General features: G+C 39.8%; 1 protein-coding gene across 3 annotated transcripts in view; it reads right to left on the bottom strand.

The window, feature by feature from the left end:
- IWS1 (IWS1, SUPT6H interacting protein) overlaps positions 1-7568 on the bottom strand; it is a 49868-nt gene extending 42300 nt beyond the window's left edge. For all 3 annotated transcript variants that reach the window (XR_002775849.1, XM_012811720.1, XM_023519376.1), the window contains exons 1-2: positions 7243-7568; positions 4630-4745 (exon numbers count right to left, since the gene is read on the bottom strand). Coding sequence is in view for 2 of the 3 variants with exons in the window: in XM_012811720.1 (XP_012667174.1) it covers positions 4630-4745; positions 7243-7276 (150 nt within the window). In the remaining variant the exon portion in view is untranslated. The remainder of the gene's footprint in view (positions 1-4629; positions 4746-7242) is intronic.
- Positions 7569-11302: the final 3734 nt, after the last annotated feature.

The following is an 11302-nucleotide window of genomic DNA, read 5'->3' as shown; positions in this document are numbered from 1 at the left end:
AAAAAAAAAAAAAAAAAGATTTCATTATTTTGTTCATATCTTTTTGCATTAATTTTGAATTTTAAAGTATTAATCTTGATCACTGTTTTCAAAATTTCATCAGCTTTTCTCATGCTGACCACTATTTTAAAGTTTGTGTGTATGCTGTATGTATTCCTGAGAGACTTAAAGATATGGGTACAGAGTAAATATTGTAGGTGATGTGAAAAAAATTAGCCTAAAATGCAAATGTAACTTTTTTTTTTTTTTTTTTTTAAATGGTAACTGTGTACATTGATGCACTTTGGGGGTACAGTGTGGTGTTTTCATACACAATCCAAGACACTTCCATCAAACTGGTTAACATAGGCAAATGTAACTTTTTAAAACAAAAGTAGTATTATTTGGAAAATTATTTTGGGAGTACCATCTTGTGGTAGCCCTCCAAAGATGTCCACCTCCTAACCTCCAGAATGTTACTTTACATGCAAAAGGGACTGCACAGGGAAGGCAAGAACATTGATACAGGGAGATTAGGCTTGATTATCCAGTAGGCTCAATATAATTATAAGGGTTTTTATAAGAGGAATACAAGAGGGTCAGAATAAGAGATACAGATGTGATAGAAACAAGAGGTCAGAGTTTTGAAGATGCTATGCTGCTGGTTTTGAAAATGAAGGAATGAGGGTGGCACCTGTGGCTTAAGGGGTAGGGCACTGGCCCCATATACTACAGGTGGCAGGTTCAAACCCAGCCCCAGCTAAAAACTGAAAAACAAACAAACAAAAAAAATCCCCCAAAACCCAAAGAAAATGAAGGAATGGGTCTCAGCAAAGAAATGTAGGTGCCCTCTGAAGAAGGCAAGGAAATGTATTCTCCTCTAGTGAAGGAATACAACCTTGATGACACCTTGATTTTACCCAGGGAGACTCATTTTGGACTTGACCTCCAGAAATGTAAGATAATAAGCATGTTGGTTTAAGCCATTAACTTTGTCAAGTTGTTACAGCTATAAGACTCTGTAAACATATCTTTTAGGTTTTGATCCTGTAATGTGCACTGCTCCATTTAATATAACTGTAGTTTTTTAATATTCCATTAACTTCTAAGAAACATTTGTAATGGGAAAACCAAAAATTTCTTCTTAGAAGTCATTTTAAATAGACAAAAGAACATTAATACAAGGGTACAACTGGTATTCTTAAACTACTAGTGGTTTAGCAAATTAGAATAACCTTCTGGAGGGGAATATTTATGAAAACCCTGAAAATGTCCTAGTCTCTTTAATCAGGTTAATTCTCCTGGTAGATTTCTAAGAAGTAATAATAAATAATCACAAACGTTTATGTACAAAAATGTTCAGGGCAGCTTTGTTTAAAATAGCTGAACAGTCTAAATGCTGATAATCAGGGAACTATTGAATAAGGACTGCTGCATCCATATTGTGAAACCATTAAAAATTATGCTTAGTGAAAATCTTTAATGCAATGGGGGAATATTTAAAGTACAATCTTAAATAAAGAGATAAAAATAATGTATAAATACAAAATATATTTAGTAAAATCTCAAGTAACTTAAAATACATACATACATCATACACATGAGAGAGAATAAAAATGCAGCAGAAATAAAGTCAAAAAGTTTAATTGTCACTTCTGTGATAGAAGTAACCTGATTTTGATTTTTTTTTTTAAGAGGGAGGGAGTCAGTCTGGTTTGAAACTCCTGGGCTCAAGCAATTTTCCCACCTCAGCCTCCCATAAGTTTTTTCTTTAAACTTTAGATATACAGGATCCTTGACTTATGATGGGGTTATATCCTAACAAATGCACAGTTAAGTTGAAAGTGTCATAAGTAAAAAATGCAGTTAATACTACATATACCTAAACTACTGATTATCAAAGCTTAGCCTGGCCTACTTTGAACATACTTGGAACATTTACTTTGGCCTATGGTTGGACAAAATCACCTAACACATTTTATTTTTATAATATAGTGTTGAATATTTTATGTAACTTATAGAAAACTATACTGAAAGTGAAAAACAAGGCTTTTGAATCATAGTAAAATTGAAAATGCTAAGTCGAACTATCACGAGTTAGGGACTCAGTGATTTCCAAATTATCAACAACACACACATTTATTTTTTTAAAATCCATTATTACAAAAAAGTACTTGATGATGCTTAAAGGTGAACATACATTGTGTTTATTACTACAGCACAAAGCCACAAGATGACTACTCTAATGGGTTCTAAACTGACACTGGTCAATCTCCTGATACTGTTTACAAAATGGAAATTTAAAATATCATCCACTGAATGTTCTGTAACAATGTTTGATATTAGGTAATTTCTACCCAGCATTAATTATTATAATAGAATTTACCCTAAATGAGCAAACTTGAGTGACATCAAAATCCATACAATGGATAAGCATTTTCTGCACCCTCATTCAGCTCTCTAACCTCCCCTTCCCCTTAGTGACACCACTATAGCCACAATGGCTCCCTGGTGCTCTTTGAAGACATCAAGCACATTCCCACCTTAGGTCTTTGCCAAGAAAGTTCTTCTCCTACATGTACATATCTGTGTGGCTATTCCTACACTTCTTTTCACATCCGGGCTCAAATGTCATGTCACTTTCTCAATAATGCCTACATCACCTCCCTGTTTAACACCAAAAGCTGCTCTGCAATGTGGCACCCTTCTTTCTATTCTAATTTTCTTCTTTCCTCACAACATTAAAAAAAAAAAAGTATATTGTTTAATTTTTTTTCTTCTCACTGGAATATAAATCTAAGAAAAAGATTTTGACTTTTACTCACTGATATGTATAAAACATCTAAAAAAGAGCTTAATACATAGCAGGCACTAAATATTTATAAAACATGTTAATATATTAATGACATGTCAAAGGACAAAGTCAACAGTACAATGTCTAAAAATTGGACACCTTTCTGCACATGTGTATATCAAAAAAATATGCATATATGGCATCTGAAATTCTTTTGTTTCTTTTTTTCTTTAGAGACAGAGTCTCATTCCATTGCCCTCAGTAGAGTGCCATGGCGTCACAGCTCACAGAAACCTCAGCTCTTGGGCTTAGGCGATTCTCTTGCTTCAGCCTCCCGAGTAGCTGGGACTAACAGGTGCCTGCCACAACATCCGGCTATTTTTTGTTGCAGTTTTGCTGGGGCCAGGTTTGAACCCACCATTCTCGGTATATGGGGCTGGCGCCCTACTCATTGAGCCACAGGCACCACCCAACATCTGAAATTCTTAAAAGAAAATCCTGTCCATCTTTACTGTTCCTATTTGTTTCAGTCTGTGTCTACCAAAGACTTGTGACTGACTTACAGAAAAAAAGTTCCAATTGTATCTTGTTAACACTGTGCAGCAAAAGTGTGTATCACCAGGACAGCAAATTAAGTAGTTTTCAAATGTTTATGTATCAGATCAAATATGTTAATGTGTACACAAGCTTCAATACTACCCTATATTATTAAAAACAGCTTTTAAAATTACATTTGCTTTGTTATTACATACATTATATAAATTGCAACACTCCAAAATTAGGATGCTAAACATAAATTCTGATAGGCAATAACCCTTAGTTCAAGTGCTACTTCTTCAAATTGTCAATGTTTATTGACCCAATAATATATTATTTGTGAAATGGGGAAACTTAGTCAAGTATCAAAGGCCTGGCTCATTTTCTGAATCAATATGCAGTTGAAAACTGCCTAATATTCTGGGCAGTCATGGGGGCTCACACCTGTAATCCTAGTACTTAGGGAGACTGAGGCGGGAGGATTGCTTGAAGCCAAGAGTTCAAGACCAGCCTAAGAAACATAGCAAAACCCAGTCTCTACAAAAAATTAGAAAAATTAGCCAGGCATGGCAGTATATACCCATAGTCCCCAGTGGCTGAGGAAGATCACTTTAGCTCAAGAGTTTGAGACTGCAGTGAGCTATGATGATGCCACTGTACTCTATCCCATGCAACAGACACTATCTCAAAAAATAAAATTAAACCTGCCAAATATATACATACATACATACATACATGCCCCCCTTGCGCCCCCCATCCCCGTTTTTGGCCCAGGCTGGGTTTGAACCAGCCACCTCCGGCATATGGGGCTGGCACCCTACTCCTTTGAGCCACAGGCACCGTCCCTGTCAAATATTTGAAATGTGACCCAATCAGAACTTATTTCCCACTCAGCGCCTGCAGCTTAGCCGCTAGGGGGCAGGCCACATACACTAGGGCTGGCGGAACCCGATCTCGACCTGCCAAACAACAATGACAATTACAACAGAAAAATAGCCCAGCGTTGTGATGCGCGCCTACTTGGGTGGCTGAGGCAAGAGAATCACTTAAGCCCAAAAGTTTAGGTTGCTGTGAGCTGTGATGTCATAACACTCTACTGAGGGCAACATAGTGAGACTTGTCTCAAAAAACAACAACAATAAAAAAACTTATTTCCCTATAATTTCTTCAGTAACCAGATCATCCCTTTATATTTTTAAAGCAATTTTCTAATAATTTTTAGTGCCTGACTCCATGACACAGATTCTACAACTCCTAAATACAACAGTTCTCATGGAATGCAAGGGGAAAACCTCCCCAAAATACGGTTTAGCCAATACCTCTGAATGATGCTCTACACTTCCAGTGTCTGATCCGGAGTGCTGATCATTTACATCATCCTCACCGTCTGACCCTGAATCTCGTTCATCCTGTACTGGGGTAGCGCCACCATCATCTGCTTAAAAATAAAACAAAAACCCACTTATGGTATAAGATGCATGACTTCTACAGCTGAAATCAACACAATGAACGAAGAGGACCAGATAAAAGCACAAGTTACCATGTATGAAGCATAACTAATGATGCTAGTAATTTGAACTAAATAATATTTATACAAATGCCAACAATGACAATACACACGTGTGTCAGCAAAAGTACATCATAAAAGGAATGTGAAGCTTAAGAAACACCACTAAAAACCAAGCCAACAGGCTCGGCCCCTGTGGCTCAGCGGTTCTCCCATACATCGGAGCTGGCCCAGGCCTGCCAAACAACAGTGACAACAACAAGCAAAAAAAAGTACCCAGGCGTTGTGGTGGGCGCCTATAGTCCCAGCTACTTGGGAGGCTGAGGCAAGAGAATCACTTACGCCCAAGAGTGTGAGGTTGCTGTGAGCTGTGATACTATAGCACTCGACCCAGGGCGACAGCTTGAGACTCCGTCTCAAAAAAAAAAAAAAAACCCAAGCCAACAAATTCTAAATAACAGTGTGCCATTTAACTGTCTGAACTGCATTCAGGTTAAAAATTCAATCCTTCTCTCCATAGCACCTACCACCTCCTAAGGTACTATATAATTTACCAAGTTATTTTGTTTAACATTAGTCTTCTCCACTTGAATGAAAGCACCCCAAGAGCAGGGATTTGGGTTCACTGCTGAATCCCTAGAGCCCAGAATACTTCTAGTACATGATGTACTCAATTGCTTAAGAATAAAGAATACAAGGAACTCCAGTCCAGAAAGAGGGAAAACTCATTAAAGTAATACATATATTACAAAATGGTCAAATATGAATTGCTCCCTAACTTTAACCAATACTATACAAAGTAAAATCATACTGAGAGGAACTCAGGGCTGTTAAAGGATACAAGAAAAATTGGTTAGAGGTTAATAAAAATAAACATTTTCAAAAATTAAATAGTCACTTATAGAAAACCAAAAAATTGTATTAAGAATATAGACACAACTAATGAGCTCATCTCCTCAGTTAAGGAGAAAAAATTTTTACAAAGTCATAATAAAAATAGTTGTGAAGTTTAATTATGCTGCAACAGTAGGAGAACAGGGGAGAAGAGGGTACTTAGGCTAAAATGCCTTCCGAGCATAACAGGAATCACTACAGAATGCCCAAAACTGATGCAACAAGAGATAGCATAAATACAGAGGTAAATATCCCCAAACAGCTAAAAGAACAGAAAGTCAGTGGTTGGGGGAAATCAGGTAAGTACTTTATTACCTCTTTTAGCCTTTAACCTATGTATTATATATAATTAGTTTTTGAAAAAGTCATTTAGAAACACGAATTGAAAAAACTATTTTGAAAACATCAGGAAACATTTTAAGCCAAGAGTAGTGCATGTCTGGAAGACTATAGTCATTATTACTTGCTGCCAGATATAAGGAAACAACTCAAAATAGAAAAAAAGGTTAAGGCTTAAAAAATTATTTAAGCACTTTGATAAAGAACGCCCAAACAGGGAGGGGAGAAGGGTGGCTGGGTGGTGGGAGGGTGACCGGAAAGATCACCTATATTTCTGTCTAACAAGGGTACAAGTGAACTTTTCTAGAACTAGAATGTAAATGTTTTGACACAATGACTACGCAAATGACATGAAATTTACGTGAACCAGCTTGATGAAAGTATTTTAAAATGTATATGAAAACACTACACTGTACCCCATGTTTGCATTAATGTATACAGCTATACTTTAATAAAAAAAAAAAAAAAAGAACGCCCAAACAGAACTAGCACATGAAGAAGCAAACGTAACGTGTTTTCTTCCACTTGGCTCTCTGCCTTACTCATCTTTGTATCACTGTTGCCTAGCACGGGGCTAGCACAGTGGAGCCCAGTAAGCGTTTCCCGAATACACAGAAAAGGGTGACCAAATGCAAGTGAAAAGAAAAAGGAAAGATATCAAGAAGAATAAAACCGCAGAACCCATCAAAAAGTGCACCCGAGCTTGCACTCCTCTAAAGTGTTTAGGCTATTCAAACAAGGGTCCTGCATTTTCTTATGTCCTGTGTTGCAGGCGAGATTAATCAAGCTCTAACTCAGAGTTTAAAAGTCTAGGAAGGATCCCCCACCCCTAGGATTCTCAGAAAATTCTCAACTCCTGGAAAATTCCTTAACAGTAAAGACTTCTCTCTCCCTGGCACTTTGTACAGAGTGGGAGTTTAATACATATATGGAAGTGGCTTCCCAATTTGAGCAAAACGCCTCGCGGATTCCGAAGATGGCTTTCCGTCTAGAATCCCCTCCACAGGGTTCTAACTTCGGGGCTCGCAGGTAGTCGGCGAGCTCTTCCCACTCCGCCTCTCGGTCCACTTCAAACCGGGACCAGGAGAGAATGTCTCTGAGCCTCCCTCCCCTCCCCGCGAGGATGCAAGGCCAAACTCCGCCAAGTTAACTACTCCGGCCCCCAGCCCTGTCCCTCGAATCCCTGCCCCACCTGACTGGTCGCCACCGTAATATTCCGAGTCCATGGCAGGCGGGCTCTCAGCGGGGAGTGTCCGCGCCCCGCGCCGCCCCTGTCACCTCCTTCCGGGCGATGTGACCCCCGATGGCACGGCCCGGTGCTCAGACGCTCCCGCCCGACCGTAGAGTTTGGAGGGTGCAGAAAGTAAGGAAGCACCAGAGGCAGAGGAGAATGCTTCGACCTAGAAGCCCCGGAAGAAAAGGCCGTACCCGGGAGTCCGGCAGGCGAGTGGGTCGGCGCTTCACTTCCTAGAAGCACCTCTGGGCCAAAATGGCGTCGGCCCACGACCCTCAAAGGAACTCAGCGCGCAGGCGCCACCACCCGTCAACCGGCCAATGAAAGGATGCAACGATAATGACGCAAGTCACGGCCGGAAAGGAGACTATTGGGAAAACTGAGCTTAGCTCCGGTTTCAGTTAAATACCTTCTTCGGGAGGGGCCTGAGCTGTCCTCCGTGGAAAAAATAATGTTACTTTTTCGGTTCTGTATCCTTGCCTTGTTTGAGGAGGTTTTGAGTTACTCTTCCGAAAACCGAAGACCCGCTAAAATTACATTTTTCTTCATTGACCCAACCACTGTGTTCCCGGCATGCAGCGAGGCGTCCGATTCCCGCCCTTACTACGCGGAGGAAGTGGCGAGTTGCTCTCTGGGACTTGTAGTTTGAAGCCTGGAGAGAGGCGGCGTCACGGATGTGATCTAAGTGCCTCCTTCCAAGGCATTTTCTTCTTGAAAGTAGCGACTAAATTTCCACTATGTCATTTGGTCAACAATAAGAAGTATAGGTCTTTGCTTCCAGAAAGAGTCTCCTAATGAGACCTTGAACTTTACCTGAGCTCTATGATCTCGAAAAACAGCAATGGTTAAGAACCTCACCTGTTTGTGCTTCTGGAAGGACTCGCTGTACAAAGCCGCTCTTCTCCCTGTGACTTACTTAAAACTCATGCAAATGATCCCCTTGTTTACCAGTTACAAGCCTAAAGAAAGACCTTTTCATTTTTTCTGCATCTGTTGATATGACCAGATACAGATTCTCTCTTGAGTTGATTAGTTGAGATCAAAACTATTTGCTCTCGAAACTAGCTAGAAACAGAGATAAACATTTTCTGTTCACCTGACTGAAACTTATCCCTATTACAAACCAGTCCCAACTACCAATCATCTCATCTTTGTCCCTATAAAAGTCTAAGACAGTGTTTTTCAACTTGTTTTAATGTCGTGGCACACTTAAATTATATTGATCCAAAAAAAGGTAAAAATACATACTTACTGTGCTTTGACCTTCTTTTGAAAATAATTTTATTAATGATATTTTAAAAATTTCACGGCACACCTAAGGTCCTATCATGACACACCAGTGTGCCATGGCACACCAGTTAAAAAGCACTGATCTAAGGCAAAACCATCTGACAAGACACTTGTCTGGGGTACTCCCCCTAATGCAATAGCCTGAGTGATTCATTTATAAACAATGCAATCGCAAGAAAATGACTGAGTTTTAATGTAAAAGCTAACTGGAGGGTTTGGAGAATGGAGAGATAGAAGCAGAGTAAACATGGACATTACTATGTGCTTATAAGTCTGTGTGTTCCAGAAGTCTGCAAAGAAGTATCCAATCCAGTTTTTGCACCCAAAAAGCCAACAATTTAGTTACTGAACCAGGATGTACTTTTCAAGTAAACAGATAGCCTGAGTTAAAGCAGTGTGTTTGTCAATATAAATGCAACTTCGGGAGAGTTCCTCAGAGCTCCTTTCTACCAGCTTGCTGCTATCCTTCTGGGACTCTTGTGGAGAAATTCTGGGGCAATACAGATTTGCCTTTTGAATCTTGCTTTCCTTGAGGACTACTGTCTTCTCAGCCTTCATTCCCCATATCCCATACAGTTGGCTCATGGTGGTGGGAAGGAAACACCCAGAAGAGAAACTGTGTTCCCCATCATGGACACTAAGGACAGAGAAGAGAGGATTGGAAAGATAAACATGCAGCACTCCAGAACTCTTTTTCCCTTAATTGATAACACAGATACACTGATTTCCTTAAGTGAATGTAAGATTTGGCCAGCCTCTTGAGACACTGTGACTTACCAAACATCAGGAAGCAAGAGGCTATGGGCACTAAGGAACAGGCTAGCACTAGCAGAGCTTCAGACTGAAGACTCGGAGCCCTAGGTTCTAAGCCTAGCTCTACCTTATTGTGCTTAGTGACCTTGGATAGGCTACCAGCCTTCAATGAGCCTTAGCTTCCCATGTGTCAAATGAGGGGTTGAATAAGATTTCAAGGACCCTTACAAAGATTCCTCTATCAGGCTCGGCGCCTGTGGCTCAAGTGTCTAGGGCACCAGCTGCGTACACCCAGGGTGGCGGGTTCGAATCCAGCCCGGGCCCACCAAACAGCATTGATGGCTGCAACCAAAAAAAGAAAAAATAGCCGGGCATTGTGGCAGGCGCCTGTGGTCCCAGCTGCTCGGAAGGCTGAGGCAGAAGACTTGCTTGAGCCCAGGAGTTGGAGGTTACTGTGAGCTGTGATGCCATGGCACTCTACCCAGGAGGACAGCTTGAGGCTCTGTCTCAAAAAAAAAAAAAAAAAGAAAAGAAAAAGAAAAAGAAAAGATTCCTCTATCAGAGAAGCCAGGTCTCTAAGCGTGACCATGCTTCTTTGAAACCATGTGTTCTGAGCTTGCTGCCCTGGCTGTGTTCTTATATGTCCCAATCTCACAACTCAGTAGGATACAGACAGGATCTATTCTGCCAAGACTGTAATATTGAAAACTGGGACCCACTTGAAAACTTATTAATTCTAGGTAATTCATTACTAAATGTCAGCACAATGGCATACTATGCAGCCATGGCAATACTACTCAAAGTGACATACAGATTCAATGCAATCCCTATCAAAATCTCAATAGCATTTTTTGGATGAAAATGAAAAAAATCACCTCAAATTTCATATGCCATTTCATGGAGCTCCAGAATACCCAAAACAATCGTGAGTAAGAATGGGAAGAATCACACCTCCTGACTTCAAAACTTACTGCAAAGCTATGGTAACCAAAAAGTGTGGAATGGGCATAAGGGTGGACATATAGACCATTGAACAAGCCCTGAAATAAACCCTTCTATGTAACGTCAACTGATCTTTGACAAAGATGCTAAGACCACTTAAGAGCGGGCTCTTCAACAAATGGTACTGGAGAAACTGGATATCCACATGGAAAAGAATGAGGTTGGATTCTTATCTTACATCATATGCATAAATTAATTCAAAATGAATCAAAGACCTAAATCTAAGAGCAGAAACTATTACATGTATAAACTCTAAGAAGAAAACATAGGATCAAGTCTGTATAACCTTGAATTTTGCAATGGTTTCTTAAATGTGACACCAAAAATATAGGCAACAAAAAGAAAAAAAATGGATAAATTAAACTTGATTAAAATAAAATAGCTTAAGAATATGGGGGGGAGGGAGAAGGGAGGGGGGAATGGGTGAAGGGAGGGGGTTTGGAGGGATCACTTCTGAGGTTTATCTTATAGGGGTACAAGTGAATCTTTCTAAGAGTAGAATGTGAACGTTTTAAAACAATAACTGAGAAAATGACATGAAGGCTGTGTTGACCAGTTTGACGGAAGTATTTCAGATTGCATGTGAAAACCCCACACTGTACCCCAGAAGTGCATTAATGTACATAGTTACCATTCAATAAAACAATAAAAATAAATAAAAATAACTTGATTAAAATAAAAAACTTCTGGCGGTGCCTCTGGGTCAAGGAGTAGGGTGCCGGCCCCATATACTGGAGGTGGCGGGTTCAAACCCAGCCCCCGCCCAAAACTGCAATATAAATAAATAAATAAATAAAAATAAAAAAACTTCTGTCCTTCAAAGGATCATTATCAAAAGAGGGAAAAGACGACTTCCACAGTGGCAGAACACTTATATAAATCATATATCTGGTAAGTTTATTGTCTAAAAGATATGAAGAACTCCTAAAACTCAAGAGCAAGAAGATAACCCAATTCAAAACCAGGCAAAGTA

Source organism: Otolemur garnettii, unplaced genomic scaffold (genome assembly GCF_000181295.1).
Source record: "Otolemur garnettii isolate 467f Iridium unplaced genomic scaffold, OtoGar3 scaffold00173, whole genome shotgun sequence".
NCBI classification, from domain to species: domain Eukaryota; kingdom Metazoa; phylum Chordata; class Mammalia; order Primates; family Galagidae; genus Otolemur; species Otolemur garnettii.
This window is presented reverse-complemented; position numbering and strand designations above follow the sequence as displayed.